This window comes from Lathyrus oleraceus, chromosome 4, assembly GCF_024323335.1.
Source record: "Lathyrus oleraceus cultivar Zhongwan6 chromosome 4, CAAS_Psat_ZW6_1.0, whole genome shotgun sequence".
Classification (NCBI taxonomy): domain Eukaryota; kingdom Viridiplantae; phylum Streptophyta; class Magnoliopsida; order Fabales; family Fabaceae; genus Lathyrus; species Lathyrus oleraceus.
The window spans coordinates 219,566,978-219,592,323 of NC_066582.1; the positions used below are offsets into that span (position 1 = coordinate 219,566,978).

The 25,346-nt window shown below is 37.9% G+C and overlaps 2 protein-coding genes and 1 non-coding gene across 3 annotated transcripts; 1 reads left to right on the plus strand and 2 right to left on the minus strand.

Moving 5' to 3' along the window:
- Nucleotides 1-4,602: 4,602 nt before the first annotated feature.
- On the minus strand, nt 4,603-5,418 carry LOC127136752 (uncharacterized). Its single transcript, XM_051063275.1, has one exon. It carries the CDS (start codon nt 5,416-5,418, stop codon nt 4,603-4,605), a length of 816 nt encoding a protein of 271 aa, XP_050919232.1.
- An 833-nt stretch (nt 5,419-6,251) lies between these two features.
- LOC127077490 (small nucleolar RNA R71) lies at nt 6,252-6,358 on the plus strand. Its single transcript, XR_007787293.1, has one exon. It is a non-coding gene; the product is annotated as a small nucleolar RNA R71 (small nucleolar RNA).
- An 11,144-nt stretch (nt 6,359-17,502) lies between these two features.
- LOC127136753 (uncharacterized) lies at nt 17,503-18,522 on the minus strand. Its single transcript, XM_051063276.1, has one exon. The coding sequence runs from the start codon at nt 18,520-18,522 to the stop codon at nt 17,503-17,505; it is 1,020 nt and encodes a 339-aa protein (XP_050919233.1).
- Between the last annotated feature and the right edge of the window lie 6,824 nt (nt 18,523-25,346).

The following is a 25,346-nucleotide window of genomic DNA, read 5'->3' on the forward strand; positions in this document are numbered from 1 at the left end:
TTATACTTAGATGAGCATTCTACCGAAGATGCTCGAATAATAAAAACTAGGTGTTACATTATGTTGTTAATTGGTTCGTTTTTATTTCCCGAAGGTAGTGGTTCTAGCATGCATATTATGTATTTACCTTTACTTAGACATATAGATAGAGTAGGAAGTTACATTTGGGGATCTGCTTGTCTAGCCTATCTCTATAGATCCTTGTACAAAAACTCACACAAAGACACATTCACATTTTCTGGATGTGTTGTTTTGCTAGAAGCATGGGGTTGGTCAAGACTACCATCCCTAGCACCCGTCAACAACAACCCTTTCACATTTCCGTATGCACAAAAGTAAGTTATTTAAATTGTTATATCTTTACTTACTTCTTTAAAGATTATTATCTCTAACTAATAATTTTACCTTTTTGGTGTAGATGGTCTGCACGTGGTATAAGTTACAACAGATGTCCAAGACACTGTATTACTCAGTATCGCAATCTATTAGATCACCTTCGACCGACAGACGTAAGGATAATAACTTAATAATTTCGTTATAATTTGTTAACTTCTTCTACCTAGATTATAATCCTATCTTCTTTCATATTTCAGTTCATTTGGCGTCCATACCTTAATTTGGATCATGACCATGAGGTCAACACCGAAGACGCAACCGTATGGACTGCATGCACACCGATAATACAATTCACAACTGTGGAGATACACAACAGTGATCGTGTGAAGTTGTAGTTCGGTATGCCCCAAAACATCCTAGATCCCCCAGCTAGCCTAGGAGAATGGCATCTGCGCAAAGTTAAAGACCAATGGAACTTCAATCCATGGTAAAGCTTCGCAAGATCGGAGTGTCACAAATGGAAGCACCACCATGACCATGTGTTAACTGACGCAGTCATGCCAACTGAAGAAAAACCAAGTCGTACTTATATTGCTTGGTACAAATCGGTTGGTTTTCAGTTCATCGCTGAGGATATGTACCTGTACGACCCACGCCAGATGACTTACACACCTGACACCTCAATATCAAACCCCTAACAACAGTGTCATACCGGATACACATAACCCCCTGTCCGTCAAATGTTCCGTTCAACCAACACACAAACATACAACTAAAACATGCCATACACCCAACCCCAATACCAAGAGCATACCCCATATTACCACCAACAAATTGACCATCAACCTGAGACCCAACATCGCTTCGCACCCACCCTATCACCCTACCAAAGTAGCCTTAGCTAGAACACCCAACGATCATTCAACACCAACCGTCCCTCCTCCTACCATACCCAAGAAGCCCAAACCTCACAAAACCAAAACATCCAACAACCCTATCTCTACCAAACACCCCAACAACCACTCCAACCTTTCCTCGACACATCATTCACACCCATGTCTCCCTTCAACCGTCTTGGTCGCCCATCAATGAGTCAGCCACAACCCAATTTCTCTGGCATGGGTCATGAACTCAGCTACGGAGGTACACCATCGATGCATACTGAAGACTGTGCCGACTTGTCTGACTACCTCAACAGGCCTTCTCCTGTAGTTGGTAGTGACGCTCCTGGCCCCTCAGATGCTCAAACATCGGTACTGAATCATCAACATGGGTTAGGGCCACGGGTTAGGATAGCTAGAGGATGTGGGACCGGAGGTCGGTTAGGTGATCCTGGTCATCACCATTAGGCTTTTTTGTGTAAACGGAAAATTTTATTAATATCAATTAGTCCTATTTCAAATTTATCTATCACGTATACCATTTACCAAAAAAATTGCATTTTACACTGAGGTGCCAATCCAATTGGCGCCTCCTATCAACTTATACACAAGGGCGCCAATCCAATTGTCTAGGGCACCTGCCCTAGCCAATCCAATTGGCGCCTGCATTCAAGCATTTAAGAGGAGTCTCCAGTTGAATTGGCGCCTCCTCCTAAAAATGGGGTAGTTTGTGAATTTTTTGGAAACTAGGGGTAATTTGGGAATTTCCATGAAAAAATGGATTATTTTTGTAAAAAATTTCCATAATGCTTCTTTAAGCTTCTGAGACCAATCTTTTCTAGATATTGAAACTTTTTCTCTAAGATTTGTTTAATCACCCTATTTAACACTTCCATTTGTCCACTAGTCTGCGGGTGATATGGTGTTGCTACTCTGTGCTTAACTCCATATTTATCTAAAAGTTTATAATAAGGTGTGGTACTCCAAATCTAGGGAATATGTTATTTTTGAATAATTTAATCACTACTCGTGTTTCATTTGTAGGTGAGGCTATAGCCTCAATCCATTTAGACACGTAGTCAACAGCTACTAAGATATACTTATTTCCTATTGATGATGGAAAAAGTCCCATAAAATCAATCCTACAAACATCGAAGAGTTCTACTTCTTGGATATTTCTTAATGGCATTTCGTCACGCCTTGAGACGTTCCCTGTGCGTTGGCACCGATCACATCTGGTAATGTAAGCATGAACATCGCGCCATAATTTTGGCCAGTAGAGGCCGGATTGGAGAATTTTAGCGCATGTTTTAGATGTGCCTGCATGTCCACCATAAGGTGCGGAGTGACAATGTTTTATTATGTTTCCTACCTCTTCTTCAGGGACACAACGACGGAATATGCCATTTGTCCCTCTTTTGAAAAGGAGAGGTTCGTCCCAATAAAAATACCTTACATCACTAAAGAATTTCTTCTTCTGTTGGTAGTTAAGGTCGGGGGTATGATATCAGCAGCTAGGTAATTAACAAAGTCAGCGTACCAAGGTATGTTGGTCACTGCTAGAGTTCTTTCAATGTTCCAATCCATTGGAAAATCGGAGTTATCGTCTTGAATGGTTTCGATTTTTGCCATGAGTCTATCCTAGGTAAAATCGTCATTTATTGGCACTAGGTCTGGTTTTAAATATTCAAGCCTAGAAAGGTGGTCAACAACTACATTTTTCGTGCCCTTCTTGTCTCGAATATCCAGGTCAAACTCTTGCAGTAAAAGGACCCATCGAAGTAACCTAGGTTTAGCGTCCTTGTTGCTTATTAGGTATCGAATAGCTGCATGATCTGTATAAACTATAATTTTAGCTCCGACCAGATAAGATCAAAATTTATCAATAGCAAAAACAACAGCGAGGAGTTCTTTCTCGATTGTTGCATAGTTGAGTTGGGCGGCATCGAGGGTTCTACTGGCATAGTAAATTACATGTAATTTCTTGTCCTTTCTTTGTCCTAGAACAGCACCAACAACGTAATCTCTAGCATCACACATGATTTCAAAGGGTTGGTTCCAATCTGGGGGTTGCATAATAGGCGTGGAAATCAGTGCATGTTTCAAAAGTTTGAATGCTTATATACATTCTTCGTCGAAAATAAACTCGACATCTTTCATTATAAGGATAGTTAGAGGTTTTGTTATTTTAGAGAAGTCTTTAATAAAACGTCGGTAGAAACCGGCGTGTCCAAGAAAGCTACGGACTTCCCTAATGGTCTTAGGTGGTTTGACATTTTCTATAACCTCTATTTTGGCTTTATCAACCTTAATGCCCTTTTCAGAGACTATGTGTCCTAATACTATTCCTTCGATAACCATAAAGTGACACTTTTCCCAGTTTAGCACAAGGTTTGTTTCCACGCATCTTTCTAGAATTTTCTCAAGGTTGGCTAGATAGTCTTCAAAACTGAATCAGCATACTGAGAAATCATCCATAAAAACTTCCATAATATCATCGAGGAAGTCTGCGAAGATTGACATCATACAACGTTGGAAGGTGGTTGGGGCATTGCAAAGTCCGAAGGGCATTCGTCTATAGGCAAATGTTCCGTAAGGGCATGTAAAGGTTGTTTTCTCTTGATCTTCAGGGTGAATGGGAATTTGGAAAAATCCCGAGTATCCATCTAAACAGCAAAAGTAAGAGTGTCTAGCTAGACGCTCAAGCATTTGATCTATGAATGGGAGAGGGAAATGATCTTTCCTAGATACCTTATTTAGTTTTTTATAGTCGATGCACATACGCCAACTGTTTTCTACACGTTTAGCTACATGCTCGCCTTTCTCATTTTAAACAACCGTGACGCCTCCTTTTTTAGGTACCACATGTACAGGGCTCACCCATTTACTATCTGAAATTTGATAAATTATACCAGCCTCTAGTAGTTTCAGTACTTCTTTCTTAACCACATCGCTCATTATAGGGTTTAGCCTTCGTTGATGTTCTCTAGAAGGTTTAGAGTCTTCCTCCAGCAAGATCCGGTGCATGCACACGGATGGGTTTATCCCTTTGAGATCATATATGTTATATCCTAAAGCTGAGGGATACTTTTGCAAGATATTTAAAAGTTGGTTTCTTTCATCTCTATTCAAGGTGGCGCTTACTATAACTGGGAGATTTAGTTCTTGATCTAAAAACTCATATCTTAGATTCTTGGGTAGTTCCTTAAGCTCTATAGATGGTTTCTTAAGACATGGCATATGGTTCGGGGTAAGTGCTAAGCATTCATAAAGGTTGTCATCCATGTGAGGCTCCAGTCTAAATCTATCGTCTTCTCTTATGGAAGTCGAGGAATATTTCATCGTCTCGGGAGGTCTTTCTTGATCTAGCTCCCTTATGCATTCATCAATGATATCGATGGCATAACAAGAGTCTTCTATGACTGGTGCCATTAGGAATTTGGATAAGTATAGATTCTATCTTTTCATCACCCACTTCGAAAGTTAGCTTTCCTCTTTTAACATCTATTATGGCTCCCGCTATTGATAAGAAGGGTCTACCAAGGAGGATCGAGATTTCGTCGTCTTCTTTAATATCCATTACCACGAAATCTGTTGGGATATAAATTTGTCTGATTCTAACTGGAATGTCTTCTAATATGCCTACTGGATATTTTACAAATCTATCGGCTAATTGATGAGACATATTAGTCGATTGTAATTCTCCTAGGTTTAACCTTCTACAAACTGCTAAAGGCATTAGGCTTACGCTTGCTCCCAAGTCTAGGAACGCTTTGTCTATAACATGATTCCCAAAAATACAAGGTATGGAAAAGCTCTCGGGATCTTTCTCCTTCTTAGCAAGTTTGTTCTCAGCAATGGAGTTGCATTCTAAAGGTTTTGTATCATCCAACCTACGTTTGTTGGTCAAGATGTCCTTAAGGAATTTAGCATAAGATGGTATCTGGGTGATGGCTTCGGTGAAAGGGATTTCTACGTGGAGTTTTTCAATCACTTTTATAAACTTTTTATATTGGTTATCAATTTTTGTCTGTTTAAGTCTTTGCGGAAATGGAATTGGTGGTTTATAAGGAGTGGGTGGAACATAAACTTTATCTTTATCTTCTCCCTTATCCTTCACTTTCTGGTCTTTTTGTCTCTCTACTTCCTCTACTTCATCTATAGACACAACATTTTTCTTAGAAGCCTTTTGTTCACTCATGACTGGGTTTACAGGTTCGTCATAGGTGGTCCCACTTCGTAGGGTAACAGCGTTAGCTTGCCCTCGGGGGTTTGGTTGAGGTTGTCTAGGAAATTGCCCTCCGGGTGTGGCCTGAGGGGCTTGTTGTTGTGCTATTTATGAGATTTGGGTTTCAAGCATCTTATTGTGAGTGATTATCGAATCAACCTTAGTTCCTAATTGAGTGATAAGTTCATTTATGTGAATATATTGGTTTAGGAACTCTTTGTTTTGCTGAGTCTGGGCCGAAATGAAACATTCCATGATTTTCTCTAGGTTCGGCTTGCAGAGGTTGGATTTGTCTTTGATCTTGAAAACTTGGTGGTCTTTGAGGGGTAGAGTTTTGAATAGGGTTATTGTTTTTATAAGAGAAGTTTAGATGACTCCTCCATCTCGGGTTGTAAGTGTTTGAAAACGGGTTTCCTTGGGCATAATTGACCTGGTCTGAATTTGATTCAGTTAACAGATTGCATTTTGGTGCAAGATGTCCTTTGGTTCCACAGATTTCACAATCCATAGCTACTACGACTGTAGGATTTGCAGACATGTGTTTGACCTTCAGGGCTAAAGCGTCCATTCTAGCTTTCGTCATGTCCATACAATTGACCTCATGTATTCATCCCTTGGTCTCCCTTTTCTCCACTGATGCTCGCTCCGACTCCCATTTGTAATGGTTTTGTGACATATCTTCGATGAGAGCGCAAGTGTAGGGGTAAGGTTTGTTCATCAGAGCATCACCGGCAACAACGTCGTTGGACATCTTTGTGTTATAGTGAAGTCCATTATAGAAGGTGTGAATAATCAACCATTGTTCTAGGCCATGGTGTGGACAAGCTCTTAGTAGTTCTTTATATCTTTCCCAAGCTTTAAAAAGTGATTCACCCTGATTTTGATTGAATCGGGTTATTTGGTTTCGAAGGACAGTGGTCTTACTTGGGGGAAAATATCTTACAAGGAACACTCTCCTGAGGTCTTCCCAAGTTGTTACTAAGTTATCCGAAAGGGAATCTAGCCAAGATCGTGTGTAAGACCCCAATTTTGACCCTAAGATCCCTCAAGGATCATAAGCATCTTGGTTCCCTTTGCCTTTGGGTGGGACCTCTTGTGAGTGGTTTGAGATCACCAAGCATGTTTGAATCGTATATTATTGCTTTTCTCATTTTTTTTATTTACTAACCAAAAGCACAAAAATATGTCACTAACATCTTTTGTTTGTAGCTTGAGCAATCACAAGGTCCAAAGCTCCTAGAAGATCATTGGTGCAAAGGTATGGTCAAGTGAAGATGAAAGCAAGCATGGCAATGGTTCCCAAAGCTCTCATACATCAAATATGCCTTCCTAGTATCTCAATTCATCATTTTGATCAAAGCAAATCAGAGGGTTTGAGGTTTGTTCCTCAAGGAAACCCTAATTCATCTGATCACCTACAATGCCTTGCTAGTGAAGCAACCTCAGCCCATGGTCAAATAAAATCAAAGGAAGTTATTTAATTAATCATTTCATGCATATTTGAACTTATTTGAGTGTCCTCAATCATCAATTCATCAAGATCTGAGTTGTGGACTTGAGAAGTTGATCAGTCAATCCATCTGACTATTTTGAACTACACTGAGACCTAACTTTTTATGTGTTGGTCAAATGGATATTATCCCAAAAGAAAAAATGTTTTTAAGGACAATATGAACAACTTTCATGTTCATCAAAAATTGATTTGAAGCTTGTAAGGTCATCTCCCATTCCAAGCCATTATAGGTCATTTTGACTGAAACCCTAATTTTGGGTCAACTTCCCAAGAACATAACTCATTCATTTTTTATGATTTTGAGGTGGGATCAAATGCATTGGAAAGCTTAGATGTCTACTTCAAATGTTACATTGAACAAAATTTCAAAATCTCAAAGGAAATACATGTGATAATTCAAAACATTATAGGTCACTTTGGACCAAATGCATTGAAAGGCAAAAAAGTCCAACTTCAAGTGCCCATAACTTCTTCATCAAAAATCCAAATGATGCAAACTTTAAGTCCATTTTGATTGTCTTGAGAAGATATACAACTCTTATGTTGGAGGGTTTCCCATTTGGGGCTTGAATCCTCAAAAAATAAGGGCTTGAAGATGGTTCATTTTGACAAATTTCTCAAAGGCATATTTTATGCATTGAACTTCATGGCCTGTTTTCATAAATTTTCACATTCCAAATGAGTTTTTGTTCAACATAACAGTTGTTCTTTACACCAAGACCTTTCCAACCATTACCCACATGCCTATGTTTCCATTTTTTAAGTGGCACTTTCGAAGAGGTGAAGTTTTAAGCCCAATTATACATAACATGTTGAAACTCATTGCACAAGCTTATGCATTGCCAACTACACGTCCATTTCAAGTTGTTTGGTCATCAGCATGCAAATGCAATTGAGTTTGGGCCTTCTACATGATCATGCAAGCCCATGCAAGGGAAATCCACTTGCCATGCACACGAGGAAACTCACTTGCTCAGCCAATTCCAGCTATAAATAGAGGTGCATACCTCCATCAAATCTCAACCTAAAGGCGCCTGATATGCTGCACAACTAAATCCATAGCCATTACCAAAGGAACTAGTTCACATTTCATAAAATTTTCAGATATGAAATTCAACTGAATTTGGTTGAATCTTTAGATCTAAAGTTCCTAGACCTTCCTCATATGATCCATTGAACTTCTATTTTGCAAAAGGAAGCAAGGAAAAGAGCTCAAATCTTCACAATCCAAAGGTATGGTCCAACTGGTTTTTGCTTCGAATCTCCTTGTTCCATGATCTATTTTCCTGGCCAATGTGTTTTCTGAAGTCCTCACCTGAGAGGCAAGCCAGTGGTGGCTTTGATTTTATGTTTTGATGAATTTCAGTTCATGTACCTGGATTTTCCAACTCTGATTTCTCACTCCATAGAAACTTTGAGTACAATCCAAGGTTACAGGGGTGATGTACATCACCCTAGCTTTCTAATGATATGAGGATCGCTCATTTTTATTAAGTTTTTAAAACCTGCAAATGTCACCGGAAAATACATGCTCGCCGGAGAAGACGGCGGTGTACACCACCGTCTCTTGCCAGATTGAATCTGGATCCTTGGATGCACTTCCCACATTATAATCTCAGCCATGCATTTGGTTTACTTTCAATAATGCTGGATGTTTCTCATTGACTTGGACTCACCATGAGCGCGCGCTTGAGGACCTTAGGATTGGCCACGTCAATTAATGAGATTCAATCCAACGCTCCCTGATTTTTGCTATTTTCTAATTTCTGATTTTATTTCTTTTATTTCCTTTATTTTCAAAAATTCATAACTTCTTTATTTTTAATCCAAAAAATATGGGACCAATTGCATTCTTCTCCATTTAAATTCTAGTTTCTAAAAATGATTTTTAATATTTTTTATTTTGTCATTTGATATTTTTTGTGAATTTTCTCTTTTCTGGTTATTCTTAATTCATTTTAAATAGTTTTCAATATTCAAAAAATACAAAAATATTTTCTCAACCTATTTGAATGATGATAGATCTATGAAAAATATTCTCATCAATTTATTAATTGATTTGAGATTTATTTGAGATTTTAGTTCAATTAGGTTATTTTTATTCATTTTTAATTGATTAAAAATAGTTTCTGACTTTTAAAAATGCTGAAATTTTTTGTCAAACTTTGTTTGACCTTGTTGAACTTGGGATAAATCACTTGGACCTTTCAAGGTTGATTTGAGGTGATTTTGAAGTTTGACCCTCCTTTAATATTTTAATTCAAGTTTATTTTGAATATTAAAAATACCAAAAAATATTTTGTTCATTTCTTGACTTCCAATCTTCATCTCATTTCTGTTTTTGATTGTTTGACCATGATCCTCAATGTCATTGGTCAACACTTGTTGATTGGTACATCCCATTTTCATTTAATGCACTTATTTCTTTTCATTATCCATTATTCTTCTTCATCTCCTTCTTCTTCTTCTTTCTTTTTGATCAATGAGTTAAAGGTTGATAAGTTAGCATTGATTAGGGAGGCTTAATCTTCCTCGATTCAAATCTAATTCATCTTATTCAATTGATCAAATGAATGGCTTTGCATTAAGGATAGGTTGCTTCCTAAATCATGCAAATGACTTAAACCAATACAAGATCAATTCTCTTCTTCTTTTTTTGGCATGGCAAGTTGTTGGAACTTGGTTTACTAATCAAGACTTCTAACTTGTGTTGTTGCCTACATTATTATTGACCGGCCTCAGATAGTTGTCAATTCTACATAAGTCCAATTACGATTGCTTAACATAGCGCTAAATTTTCCTTATGGCACACTAACTACTAACACTAACCATTAACCATTAACATTTACTTTTTGCACTTTACATTTATGCAATTTACTATTCTTGTACATATTTATTCATTTGCTTTTTCCCTTTGCTCACTTGAGCACATGTTTATGTTAATTCCATTTGCCTTTTGCTCACTTGAGCACATAATTGTGTATATATCATTTGTGTTTGTGTTTTGTTTTGTTTGTTGTGAACCAAATGCAAAGAATTGGACAAAATGGACTTAGACTTTAGGACCTTCCCTATGAAAATTTGGAGTCAAAGAGCAACTAGGCCTCATGCCTTTAGAGTGCTTAAATGTCAAAGAGCAACTAGGCCTCATGCCTTTAGAATGCTTAAAGCTTGAAGATGAACATTGAAAGGACTATATTCTAAACTCCCTCTTGTCCATTCTTTGATTGTTTATAGAACTTTTTGATGTGTGTGTTCTTGTGCTAGGGATTCCAACTTGATCCAAATTGAGGAACCATTGCCATGAGCTTCCAAGAGAGAGAGAGAGATCCAAGATATATTGAGGAGCTTCCCAAGAGTTCATTTGATTGTTTATTGCTTGAGTTTATGCTTATGTGATTGCTTATTCCAAAGGGTGGGAGCTACTTGGATCATCAATATGATCTCAAGAGTGGAACTCCATTGTGGTCTTATTCTTTATCCCTCACCTCTTGTATGCTTAGGACTTTAGCCTTTCTTCTTCTTCCCTCCACTCTAACCCAAGCCAAAACCTTTGTGCAAACATTTAACACTTGCTTTCAAAATTAGAAACCTAAGCCTTATGCTTTTGATTTTCAAACTTTTCTTTTCATAACACTTATTTTGAATTGAACTTCTAAGTCAACTTTGACCATTTTGTAAATACTTTTCATTGGTAAATACAACTCATTCAAATACCTTTTTGTGGTTTCGATGGCCACATTCTTAATCAAACTTTCCATAACCTTTAGCTATTAGGTTTGAGTTATCCTTGAGGTAGATGTAATACTCACCTATATCCTTAGTGATGGACAATGAGTCCTCCATGCTTATTATAGGGTTAACCCCTCACTAGCATGTTGAAGCTATCCTCACATGGTGGATTTGTGGTTTTAGGTTGAGTTTTCTCCCTTGGATAACAAAAGACCTTAAGGCTTTTGGACCAATCAATTCACCAACTTATTTTGAGATTTTTACCCCGAACTACGAGGTTTTGATCCTAATCTTTTTTTAGATGGTACGTAGGCAATGGGTTTATCCATCCAAACAAAAATGTAAATAACTTGTATATTCTCTCCTCATCTCTTCAATCATGTTTGCACAAATAAATTTTCACAAAACACCAACCTTACAGCCAATGTGAAAAGGTCTCCCTAGGAGTACCTAGGATGTTTTGGGTGCTTAAAACCTTCCCATTGCATAACCAACCCCCTTACCCAGATCTCTGACATTTTTACTAGTTTTTGATTCGATAAAACTTTTAGGTTTTTGTTCGCTTTCTAACCATTCCTTTGGATAAATAAAAGTGCGGTGGCGACTCGACTTGTATGATTTACCTTAGATTTAATCAATATCTCTAATGGTAACGAATACCCCGCTACACCGTGTTATATCTTTGAGGGAAAACAGAAATAGTCTTAGACAAATTGCGTCAGGTGAAGCACCGTTGGTCTTGAATGTATCAGCTAGTTGGATAAAAACTTTTAAATGTTAATTTGGGTTCTCTGTAGCGAGACCCGCGTATTGATTTTGTTGTACTGGTTATAATAATGAGGGTTTTAATTCAAAATTATTAGCAGGAATAGCCGGGTTTACTATACTAGAACTAGGTTCTTCGTTAAAAGGTTGGGCAAATTCCTTAAGTGGTCTCCGGTTACGATCTTAGGCCATTACTCTCCTAATTCTTTGGAGCAAACGACGTGCGCGAGCTTATCGCTCTGGCTCAGCTATTGGATCTTCTAAACTTCTGGTGCTGTGAGTTTTTCGCATTTACCGACTAATAGGGCCTTAGTCTAGACGGTGTAACAACAGGGTACGAAAATTTGACGTAATTGGTCCCCAGCAACGGCGCCAAAAACTTGATGGGTGTTGTGCAATATGCTATCCGCAAGTATACAAAATACGTCAAAGTAATACAAAAGATCATCGTTCCCACAGAGACCAAATTGTCAATCTATCGATTTCTGTTGTTACAATGCTTATCTAAGGTAGTCAAATAAGTAGGTTCAAGTACACTGAAGTGGAAATGACGAAGTAAATAAATTGAGATAAAATGCAGGCTCAGATGTAACTCACTTCAGTTAGGAAATACTCCAATTGTTTCTAAACAAATCTACTTATGGGGAAATATTTTCTACTTAGAGAATAATTAATTTAACAGGAACTGTCGCTTTCGCGTATTCAGAACCGAGTTTACTCTCTAATTAATGCCCTTCATTGTCACAGATGAAGGGTGCTTGTCGCGTTAAAGTAGTAAACCTATTTTTAAGAAATTAATTCCTTGACTTAGTTAAAAAGTGATTTTGATTTGGAAATATTAACTTAAAAGGGATCCATGACTTTCGCTCAAGGATCCGGATTTTAAACCTACAAACGCGTCTGAAAACAGTTTCAAAATCGTTTTATAATAGTGTTAAGAATTCCCAATTAACCGGAAAAAATGATTTCGCTACTTTTGACCAGTTAAAACTAACCAAGTTTATCTTTAAGAGTTGGACGGCTTTCGATCTTACCCAACTATACTTCGGCTCTACTTTGGTAGTTACCAAACAAAATAAGCACTGAAAACTTGTGTCAAAATCAAAACAACCCCTAAAGCATTTCTACAAATACAAATAATGGAGTATCATCTTAACGATGATCCTTACATCCTAACATTTAAAGATTTAGCCAGACATGAAAATAGGAAACAACACAATAGAATTAATCATGTTTAAAAAGGGCGAGTAAATAAAATGTGCAAGTTAAATAAGCAAGTATGTAAAAGCGAGAGAGACAAATAAATAAAGTAAAGCATGCAAGATAAATAAAACGTAAATATGAATAACTTGAATAAGAAACCTGCTCCAAATCGGAGACTTTAATCTGGTACACTTGAAAAGAAAACTTGACTGGAAAGTAAAATGGCGGCAAGATTGTTTGTACAGTACGATAACCTAACTACAACTCAAGTGCGATAACCCTCCGATGTGACGGATTATCGCTTTTACAATGGTGAATTTTAGGCTTAGTGTTGTGAACTAAGTTGGATGCCTTTTCATGAAGTGAAAACGCCTATTTATAGAAGTTCTAAAAAGCTATCCAAAGACAATGTCCTCCAACTTCCCTTAGTGGGGTCGTGCCAACAAAGGTGGCGCCGCCATCCCCAACAAGGCGCCCGCCGTGTGTACAACATGGAAAGATCATGGGAAAAACATGGCAGTTACTATCGGTTGACAACTTAGACGTCATGACACCCTCCTTGGCGGCCGCCATGTTGGACGCCATGTGAACAAATTTCCATAAAAACATTGATTTCTTGCTCGTTTGGCTTCCTTTCTTCACAAAAGGCTCCTATAGGGCAAAATATCTGAAAATAGGACAAAAGGAAAACATAACACATGAAAATGATAATAAAAACCTAATAAGCATGTGCAATCCGAGTCAAATACACAGTGTGTTTCAGTGTTATCAATACCATGAAAGGGAGGAGACTTACAATCTCAGTTACTAGAATGCTATGCCTTTGGGTCAAAATTTAGCGCTATGTTAAGCAATCGTAATTGGACTTTTGTAGAAGTCACAACTATCTGAGGCCGGGCAATAAATTTTTTGGTGTTAATGCATATTAGAGATATGTTATAATGAAACGTACTCTTAAAACATACTAAACACAAAAAGAAAATGATTAAAGGATGGACCTAATCTCATTCATACTTGTATTGGTTCATCTAACACAAAGTTATTGATGTCCCAATTAGCCTTAGTATATTGAGACTTCATTGGTCAATGAAAGGGATGGGATAGAATGAGATTGAAGATGAAGAGGGAGGGGAGATGAGAGAAACACAAATTGGTCATGGGAGGAATGTTATCAAATTAAAATCATTAATTCATTTTGGGAGATGAAATGTACATTTCATCAATCCCCTAAATCCAATGATTTTAATCCAACAAAAGTAAAATCAACCTTGACCAAGTCCCAAACACATAGTCAAACTTCACAAGTCAATAAAAATGGCTCAACATAATTTCTACACAATTAATCAATTAAAAATCAAATAAAAATGCATTTAAATTGAATTATATTTGATCAAAAACCTAAAACCTCTTCAAAACACAAAATAAATAGCCAAGAGATTTATCCTAGGTCAAACAAGGTCAAAGGACCTTAGACAAAAAAATTCATAATTTTTGAAAAGTCAGAAGTATTTTTAAACAATTAAAAATTTGCACAAAAACAATTAAATCATGAAAAATATCAAAATTAATCCAAAAAATAATTTTAATTCAAAAAATGAAAGAGGAAAATATTTGAATTTTTTTGGTGAAAGTCCCATATTTTTGGATTAAAAATGAAATTGATATGAATTAATTAAAATAAAAGGCTTAAATGAAAAATCAGAAAATAAAATATAAATAAAAAAAACAAGGGCCATAAGATCTCCCTCATTAATTAAGGTGATAGATCTGATGGCCATGTGCGCGCTTTCCACCAATGCCTCTGTCAACTGTGCCACACGTGTGGTAATCAAATTGGATGGATGAGATTAAAACGTAAGAACCAAATCAGATGGCCTGGATTGATCCAGCGCACCATCGGAGCCCTAGCTCCGATCATCTTCTCCGGTGAGCACCACCGGTCTGGTCCAAGCTCAACTCAAAGGAAAATGAAAAGTGAATACACTAATTTAAAGGAAAAATACTCAGGAGCACGAATCTAGCCTCAATTTTCTCCAATTCCAAGTATATAAAAAGATACAGAGATTTGAATTTTGAGGATCATGAACTGAGTTGCTTCGATTTGACCTCAAAGCAACTCAATCTTCTTGCCTACATTGATAGAACTTCAGAAAACCAAAAATCATTAAGAATGGTGAAGAATTAAGGGAGAATCGAAGAGATGAAAATTCTGAAAATTCACCTTCAATGGAGCTTCAGATTGGCACGATCTTGCTTATAATTATGCTTGGCCTTGCTTCAGATGCTTGTTGGAAGTAAAATGGATCAAGGAAAGGTATGGACTCTTGGAGTTTCAATCTCAAAACAGATGGAGAATTGAAACTCAATTTTCAAAGAAAATCTTCAAGCTTATACTTCAATGGTGAGGGTTTTGGATTGCAGGTTCAAAGCTTAGGCATGAGGTCCTTAATTCTGAGCAATGAGGGTCTTATTTATAGGCCATGAGATTGATTTCCGCACACTTCCATTTTTTTGGCAAAATTTGAAAATTCTCTTGGCATGCTTGCATGGGCGTGTGCTAGGCCCATCAAGTGATGTAATCTGATCCATAATTGAGTGTGAATCATGTTGAAACCATGTTGTAAGGCCATGCAATTGTGTATGAAAATTGGAAGTGGAAAACATCCAAATGGTCCTTCAACTTACACCCATGCACAAGTCCTTCATTCTTTGGACAAATGAGGTGATCTTGGACTTTTTGAAAAGGTGCGATCAAAGGGAACAACTTTCATGTTGAATACTTTCTCATTTGAATCTTGGATCATGATGAATTTTGAGGTGGAAGTTTGGGAAATTAAACATATTTGAAAATTTTCTAAGTCCCAAGTCAAATGTTTATTTCTTCCACCTTGAATAATTTTTTCTATGGACTTCAAATGAGAAATGTTCCTTCATAAATGTTGTAGATCTTTCAAACCTATTCAATTTGGTAACAAATCTGACCTCATTTGGATTTGGCATAAAGGAGTTATGCATTTTAGAAGTTGAGGAAAATCACTTGTTCAATGGTATTGGCCTAAAATGGCCTATAATGTTTCCTCTTGGCACATGCATTTTAAAGTTGAATATGAGATTCCTACAAACATAAAAGTTGAATTAGACATTTTGAATGTGATCATGGAATTTGAATGGCTTTCATCTCATAAAAATTGAGCAAGTTATGGTCTTGAGAAGTTGACCTCCAAACTAGGGTTCAGACAAAATGACCTATAATCTTTCTCCATAAAAAATGACTTTCCAAGCAAAACTAGATCTTTACTTAAACATGAAAGTTGTTTGGAATGTCATTTTGAGTCACTTATATCTTGTAATCATTTTCATATTATAAAAAATGTAGGAGATAAGGTCTAGGGAACCCCAGTTTTGACCGGTTGACTTTCTCTAGTCAACCGCCATGAACTATCTTGCTAGCTTGACATTATCTTGATTTTTGGGACTCATGGAGGATCATATATGCATAATATGATGTAATGTGAAGTATACCTTGAAATATTTGATCAATTGTTGAAGAAACTTGTTGAAGAAGTCACACAAGATACCTAGATGAATTAGGGTTTCCAAGGCAAACAAACTCCAAAATCTTGATGATTTCTTGATCAAAATATTATGTGAAGACCATGGGGTTACATATATGATGCTTAGAGACAATGTGAACCATTTCTTGATTACACTCCTTGCACTGATGGTCTTAACCCTATATATGAGCTTGATGGAGCATAGGTGAGCATGCACACTACCTACAAAAGCAACAAACTATACATTGACATATTTTTGGTATTTTGGTTAGTAAACAAAGAAAAATGAAGTATGATACAATCAAATATGCTTGGTGATCTCTCCCAGTGCAAACCTAATGGATGAGGGGTAAGGAGGGTGTCAAGGTATGATCTCAATGCCAATGCATATGATGAGATAGCATGAGGGATCTTAGGGTCAAAATTGGGGTCTTACACTCTGGAAAAGTCTCTAACTACTGCAAATGGACCTTCGTAATTTGGCATCCATTTTCCCCTAGAATCTTTGTGAATTTGCAGGATCTTTTTTAACACCATGTCACTTTCTTGGAACACTCAAGGACAAAGCTTCTTGCCAAATGCTTTCTTAAGACGCCTCTGATAGATTTCATCATGACATGATGCCTTTAGGAACTTCTCTTCAATAAGGTTGAGTTCATCAAACCTTGCTTGCACCTATTCCGCCTCGTATAACTTATCCTCCATTAAGACTCTGATCAAGGGGATTTCCACTTCTATAGAAAGGACTGCTTCCATGCCATAAACCAAGGAATACGGGGTTGCCCCTGTCGAAGTGCATACTGATGTATGATAGCCATGCAGCGCAAAAGGTAGCATTTTGCGCCAATCCTTATATGTGAACACCATCTTTTGAATGATCTTCTTTATGTTTTTGTTTGCAGCTTCAACAGCTCCATTCCTCTTAGGCCGGTATGGTGACGAGTTGTGGTGTTTGATTTTGAACATTGCACACAACTCCTTTACTATCTTGTTGTTAAGGTTGCACCCATTATTAGTGATGATTTTATTGGGAACCCTGTATCGGAAGATGATGTTGTTCTTCAAAAAGAGGGCAACCACTTGCTTGGTGACGTTGGCATAAGACGCGACTTTGACCCATTTGGTGAAGTAGTCTATGGAAACCAATATAAACCTATGTCCATTAGATGCTTTAGGTTCAATCACCCCAATCATGTCAATTCCCCACATAGAGAAAGGTCATGGTGATGATATGACATTTAGAGGGGTAGGTGGTACGTGCACCTTGTCAACATATATTTGACACTTATATCACGTCCTGGCATAATGAAAATAGTCAGGTTCCATCATTAGCCAGTAGTAACCTGCCCTCAGGATTTTCTTTGCCATCTTGTGTCCACTTGCATGAGTGCTGAAGGATCCTTCATGTTTGTCCACACATCTGAGAAGGACTGTGTCATAATTCCGCGTATACATCACATATCCATTTAAGAAGAACTTTGATGCCAGCCTCCGTATAGTCCTCTTGTCAAGGCTAGAAGCGTCTACAGGATATTCTTGTTTCTCTAGATAGTGTTTGATATCAAAGAACCAGGGTTTTCCATCTGATTCTTCTGTCATTGTTAAACAATGAACAGGTTTGTCAAAATGCCTAATTTTAATATTAGGTTGATGGTTAGGCCATATCAACTTGTACATGGATGCCAGAGTTTCTAGAGCATATGCCATCTGATTCTCTTCTCGAGGAATATGGGAGAAAGTGATTTGGTCAAATTTCGGGAGCAACTTTAGCATATAATCCTGATATGGAATTAGATTAGCATGTCCCGTTTCCCAATCACTCGTGATCTGATTTATCACTAAAGCAAAATCTCCATATACTTCCAGGACTTTAATCCTTATATCAACGACCTCCTTTAGCCCTAGTATGCAAGCTTCATACTCAACCATGTTATTTGTACAGGTGAAGCAAAGCTTTGTGGTGAATGGTAGATGAAAATTATTGGGATACATTAATACTTCCCCAATTCCATGAACTGTAGCATTTGAAGAACCATCGAACATAAGATACCATCGCTCCCCTGGTTCGGGTCCTTCGTCAGATCTAAGGATCTTAGAGTCTTTGAAAACCATAATGTCATATTTTGGGAAATCAAACTTCAAAGGTTGGTAATCCTCCATCGGCTGGTGAGAAAGATGATATGCCAGTACACTACCCTTGATGGCTTTCTGTGCGACATAAAGGATATCGTGTTCTGATAATAACATCTGCCATCGAGTAATTATACCAATGAGGGTCGATTTCTCAAATATGTATTTGATGGGGTCCATTATGGAGATTAGCCAACTTGTGTGAGTCAGCATGTATTGTTTGAGACGTTTAGCAGCCCATGCTAGCGCGCAACAAGTCTTTTCGAGTAATGAGTATCTGGTTTCACAATCGTTAAATTTCTTGCTCAAATAATAAATGGTGTGCTCTTTCCTACCAGTTTCTTCTTGCTACCCTAACACACAACCGATAGACTCATCGAGTACTATTAAGTACATGATGAGAGGCCTTCCCTGGACTTAAGGCATCAAAATTGGTGGTTCTTGTAAATATTCTTTGACCCTATCAAAAGCTGCTTGGAAATCATCACTCCACTCAATCGCTTGATCTGTCCTTAGAAGCTTGAACGCTGGTTTACAGGTGGTGGTGATATGTGAAATGAATATGGCGATGTAGTTTAATTTCCCCAACATGAACTTCTTTCTCGATCTTTGGCGCAAGCATGTTCTGAATAGCCCGGACCTTGTCAGGACCCACCTCAATTCCTTTATGGCTTACAATAAAGCCCTAAAGCTTTCCAAGTCGAACCCCAAATGTACATTTATTGGGGTTAAGCCTCAGTATAAACTTCCTCAGTCGAGCAAAAAAAAATTGCAAATTGATAATGTGTTCCTCTTCAGCTTGGGATCTGGCAATCATATCATCAACATATACTTCGATCTCTTTATGAATCATGTCATGAAAGAGAGCCACCATTGCGTGTTGATATGTTACCATAACATTCTTTAACCCAAAAGGCATCACCTTATAGTAGAAAGTTCCCCAACGGATGATGAATGTAGTTTTCTCCATGTCCTCTGGATCCATTTTAATCTAGTTATACCTAGAGAAACCATCCATGAAAGAAAAATACCGAGAACAGAGTTGTGTTATCCACCAATACATCAATGTGAGGTAATGAAAATCTTCTTTTTGACTAGCTCTGTTCAAATCTCTATAGTCAACACACATATGGACTTTTCCATCTTTCTTTGGTACTGGTACAATGTTTGCAACCTATTGTGGTTATTTGGCAACCTCTAAGAACCCGACATCAAACTGCTTTCTCACCTCTTCTCTGATCTTGAGATCCATATCTCGACGAGTCCTCCTCAACTTTTATTTGACAGCATGACATTCTTCCTTGAGTGGTAGCTTGTGCATGACAATATCAGTATCCAACCTAGGCATATCTTGATATGACCAAGCAAATACATTGCATACTCATGAAGAAGCTCTATCAGACTTGTCTTTACTACATCTTGGAGAGAGACACCTATCTTCACTTCTTTCTTTTCCTCCATTGTTCCAAGGTTGATGACTTCGACGTCTTCCTGGTGCGGTTGAATGACCTTCTCTTCCTGCCTGATTAATTTGTCTAGCTCTTTAGGGAGTTCACAATCTTCCTCACCTTCATCTTAGATTTGGTTAATTGGGCAATCAAAGTCATATAATACCATAGTAGTATCATTATCAATGATATTGTTTGTGTTTCTATATGTTATGATTTATGTAGTTTATTTAGAAAGTGTGTGTGTAAAAAATATTGCCATTTTATTGTATATATAAATGCGAAAGAAAAGGAACAAAATTTGAATGCAAATTGCCACTTTATTAATGATAATCATAGTTCTGGAAATAAGGGGGGCATACAACATGCCACTACACCTTGGGCAGAGCACATGGTTTTGATTAAAATTGTAAAATTACTTTTGAAAGAATTGGGGGATCTCAACAATCTTCCAATTCTTCAGCTCCTCGTCGGGCACTGTCTGACGTATCCAACTGGACACCACTTCATTATAGGCTTCATCACCGATCATTGCAATCTGATTACCAAAGATATGGCCGACACTTATAAATGTCTCTTCAACAGGGGGAATTTTCTTCTTGTCAAGTTGATTATTTTCATTATTTAAGGATGGCTCATACCCTAACCTAAACTTGTCCCACTTCTCACGTATCTATATCAACTTGCCCCAGCCTTGGGTGCTCCCAGTATCTATAACAACTTTATCTCCTTTCTAGGAGGCCATTGACAACTCATGCTTTGGTGGTTTAGATACCAGTTGGACTGTCAAAACATTCACCACTTCCAAGGATTGGAAAGGTGTTTCGGCAATTTTCCCCTCCACATCAATATACTTGAAAGATGTCAGGTGGTTGACCAAGATGTCCTTTTTGCCTCCAATTACGATCATCTTATTATTCGTAATGAACTTCAATTTTTGATGTAGGGTAGAGGTTATTGCACCCGCAACATGGATCCACGGTCTTACAAGTAAGCCTTTATACCCGGGATGCATATCCATGACTTGAAATGTGATAGTGAAGATGGTTGAGCCTATTTTGGTTGGCAAGTCAACCTCTCATATCACTGCTTGCCTTGAGCCATCAAAATCCTTCACTATCAGAGTGTTAGGCTTCATATCTAGTCCTTCCAAAGGAAGCTTTACCAAAGTAGTTTTTTAGATAACATTCAAGGAAGAACCTGTGTCCACCAAAACTCTTGATAAAAGGGTACATACACATCTTATGGAGATATGTAAAGCTTTGTTGTGACTCTTCCCTTCGAAAGGCAATTCATTATCATTGAACCTAGGAAATTACCAGTGGTTACACAAGCTATCACGTCATCAAACGGTTCTACTGTGATATCCTTGGTAATGTGAGTAGCACTCAACACCCTCATTAATGAATCCATATGCGCCTCATAGCTAAGTAACAGAGACATCATGGATATATTCGAAGGAGTTTGATTTAATTGATCAACTACCTTGTAGTCACTCTTGTTGATTATTCTCAGGAACTCTTCAGCTTCTCCTTGAGTAGTTGCAGCTTTGGGAGATAGATGCACTTCTTGGGATTCAGTGCTTGGGGTAGGAACTTGAACATGGTTGGCCAATTCCTTCCATTTGGCTTTATCAAATTTATCAACAGCTCTTGGTGCAAATACTCGACCACTGCGTTTCATCCCTCCTGGTCCTACAATGGAGGTTACATTTAGCTCATTAATAGCCAAAGGTTGGTCTTCCTTCCCCTGCTTAAAAGCTCTAGGCTGATATATCCATGACACAACTTTTTCATCTTTGTAGCCGAAAGGTGCTGGAAACTCTATCACCAATAGTGTGATGGGAATTTATGCATTAACCACATCATAAGGAATGTCAATTACAACCACCTACTTTTCTTTCTTATCTTTATTACGGAGCTCGACTTGCATTGTACCCTGATCCAACATTTGCTGGACGAAACCCTTCAACTCTTGGATGTTATCTTCGTCAACAAAGTTTACTAGGATCAAGCCACTCTTCAATAATTGTGCCCCTATCACAGCAATAGAGGTTTGAATTTCCTCTATCTTCTTGATTAAATCTTGTTTATAGGCTTCCTCTATGACATTGAATGAAGCTTCTCCATGAGTAGGCATTGGGTTAGTCTTGACATTTGGACCTCTTGGAGAGAAAGTAACATCTTTAGCCTCAACCAGATCTTGCACAAGATTCTGAAAAGCATAGCAGTTCTCTATGGTATGTCCATGTGCACCCATGTGAAATTCACAATAGGCATTAGCATCATATCCAGGAGGATAAGGGAAAGTAGTTGGCCTTAACTCCCGTAAAGTTAACAGTCATTCCTTCTACAAGTACGAAAATATTTGGCTGTAAGGCACGGGCAAAGGGTCAAGTTTCCTTCGTTGTAGTCTTGGTTTGAACTGCCGTTGTGGAGGGGTGTTCGGTTGTTGTCGTTGTTGTGGAGGTTGTTGTTGATAAACCTGTTGTTATTGTATTGGTTGCTGATATGGTATGGGTACTACATCAATGACTTGGTCGTAATGAATTTCTGCTTACCCTTATATCCTCTTGAGATGGCATTTGTATCACCGTCCTTTTTCTTCTAGAAGCCTCCAGAATACTTATTCGGTGTATTGGATGCTCCAATAATACCTTGAATTTTACCATCCTTTAATCCCTTCTCAATTCGGTCTTCAATCGTTACCAAGTGAGCAAAGTATGATGCCATACTACTTACCATCCTATCAAATAAGGGGTCCTTCAAAGTGTCTACGAATATTCCAGTCATTTCCTTCTTGGACAATGGAGGTTCCACTTGATCGGCTAACTCTCTCCACCTTTGAGCGTGAATGACTCTCTCTCATTCATAGCCATACCATGTAACTTCATACGATCAGGTGCCATGTCGAGATGGTATTTGTATTGGCGGAGGAAAGCGTCAACCAAGTCTTCCCAACTCCGAATTCATCCTTGTTCCAAGCTTATGTACCATCTTAGAGATGCCGCACTTAAACTGTCTTGAAAATAGTGTATAAGTAGCTTATCATTTTCAGTATGTGCATCCATTTTCCTAAAATACATCACCAAGTGACTTCTTCGACAAGTTTGGCCTTTGTACTTTTCGAAATCAGGTGTTTTAAATTTAGTCGGGATGACCAAATTCGAAATTAATCGCATGTTCATGGCTGTTGAGCCAAAGATATTATTACCCTCTATAGCCTTTACTTTCTTCTCCAAAGCACAAAGTCTTTCTGCAGAAGGATCCGGAAGAACTTTGGTTTTGGTGGACCAGGTATGTAAAAAGCGTCCTGGTGGTCATCTTCTGCAACCTCGGACCCATTTTGATCATATGCATCAAAAAGCTATATATGGTCTTCATTTCTCACTGGTATATGAACATGAACTCCCTTAGCACGGGAAAAACTGTAATCTTGATTGACCAAGCCTGAGGTGCCCATCTAACTTGCAATTCTCTTAGCTCCGACCTCTATTTCAACAGCTCTCACTCTCTGAGAAATTTCCAGCATAGTCTCGAGCAGCTGGTCCATCTTCTCCTGGATAGTAGTGATATATGTCCTCATGATGACCTGATTGGCCTCAACTTGTTCCAATGTCATCCTGTAGTTACTGCGCGTCTCATATCAATATTGATTAGTTAGCGTTACTGGACAAAGGGTAGAAAATGGTCTAAGTTTTGGATTTTCTGGTGAGTGATGTGTATGGGGATGGAAATGATATGCGTATTTTTATTTTCAGGGAATCGTTTAAATTCATTAGTTGTTTAATCATTCAGAGAGGTAAGAAATATCAAAATAAGATAATAATGAAGCAACTTAAACATTATTCATTCAAGTACATGATACAAAGACCTAAAAGCCCAAACTCAAATACATCCCAAACAAAGAAAATCATAAAAATAAAAATCAGACTACAGACTTCCTTGCTTGGAGTTCTTCCAACTCCTTCTTAAATCTTCTCAACAACTCTCTACAAAGCAAGATGAAACTGATCAGAGCAGGATGGGTGTTGTCTTTATTCAATTATTCCATTGCATCCCTTAGTTTCCATTGCATGTCTATAGCTTCCCAATTGCATAACTCTACCAACCCGTTGAGCTTTGCAAGATACTTATCCCTATCCCCTTGTAGAAAGTCAATGGTTCTCATGAAGGATTCATAATCTTCAATCACATATTCTCTTTGTTTCAACCATATTGAGTTTTCTTGATGAAAATCCTCTAACTGGTTCTTCCAATAACTGGAAGACTCCTTAGCATCCCTTACTTCTTGACTTTCTCCTCCCAAATTCTGGGTGTAACTCGTGAAGCTTTTGTAGCTATTTCTTTGAGTCGACACTCTCGTTTTACCCCTGATTTTGCATGGCGGAGAAAATAATGATCTCTTTTATCTAAGCTCCAAGTGTATCTCTTATTTTCTTGTTCTCATTAGTATCAAGATACCATCAATGCTCATTCTTTTAACATTCCTGATGGGCCTGCTTCAATTGATCTTTAATGGTATCCAAACAAAGGTCCTCCTGCTCTTTACCCACTTTAAATTTCTTTCTCTTATGTTCTTCTTTGTCAACCTTTTCCTTATTTTCCTGAAGTTGTGCATTCTTCCGCTCGAGTTCCCTTTTTATCTTATTTTTCTCATTTGTGACTTGTTGGAGATTCAACTGCAACTCTTTACTTTCCTTTCCCAATCTCGTTATGGAAGCTCTGAGTTTTTCATCTTCCTCAATAGGGCTATGAGTGAGCTTAGGTTCTACAATAGGCGCATGTATCCTAATGATGAAGAGCATCTTGATTACCTCCACCATTTCCCTTACCCATTGGAAGTAAGGCTCTTTGGTGATCTCATTCACTCTTCCCAAGTCAGTTTTTCCTTTTCAGTTAACCTTTTTCCAAGCTTCCTTAATCCTTTGGAACAGGCTAGGATTCTCAACCCCTAGGCCAAGTAGCAGAAAAACTTCCAAATAATTTGCATCCGAAGGACATTCCATTGGGTACCTAAGTTGTCTCACTGATAAAACCATATTGGAATTAATACAACCCTGAGTCCCAATGAGTGGTAGGTTGGGAAAGTCCCCACAACTGAATATGATCTCCATACCAACATACTCTCTAGAATACCAAGAAAGGTCACTGGATCAGAGTGATCCCAACCTTTGAGGCCAACTATCATCTTTATGCTCCACAAAAGCTCCTGTTTTTTGAAGATGTTCCAAGAACCACTGGTACAAAAGAGGAGCACAACAAGCAATCCCCTTCTTCTTCACATGTTTATAACTTAGGTAGTAATAAACATTTTCCAAAAGGGTGGGCACAAGATTTTCTAGGAGGAAGATATTAATGGCAGTCATATCTATGAAAACATCCATATTTGGGAATAAGATGATTCCATAAATAGCCAAGGCAACTGCAGCATAACAAGCTTCCCAACTTTCTACATTCAATAGGGTATAATCTCTTTCCAGGAGGAACTTGATTGAGAAACCTTTGATATTCCCTTTGACTCCTAAATTGGAAGTAACTTCTTTCTTATCTATGT

What these genes read in the sequence shown, in the direction of transcription:
- LOC127136752 (XM_051063275.1), bottom strand. Translation starts at nt 5,418, where the DNA reads ATGAGTGAACAAAAGGCTTCTAAGAAAAATGTTGTGTCTATAGATGAA.
- LOC127136753 (XM_051063276.1), bottom strand. Translation starts at nt 18,522, where the DNA reads ATGGACCCCATCAAATACATATTTGAGAAATCGACCCTCATTGGTATA.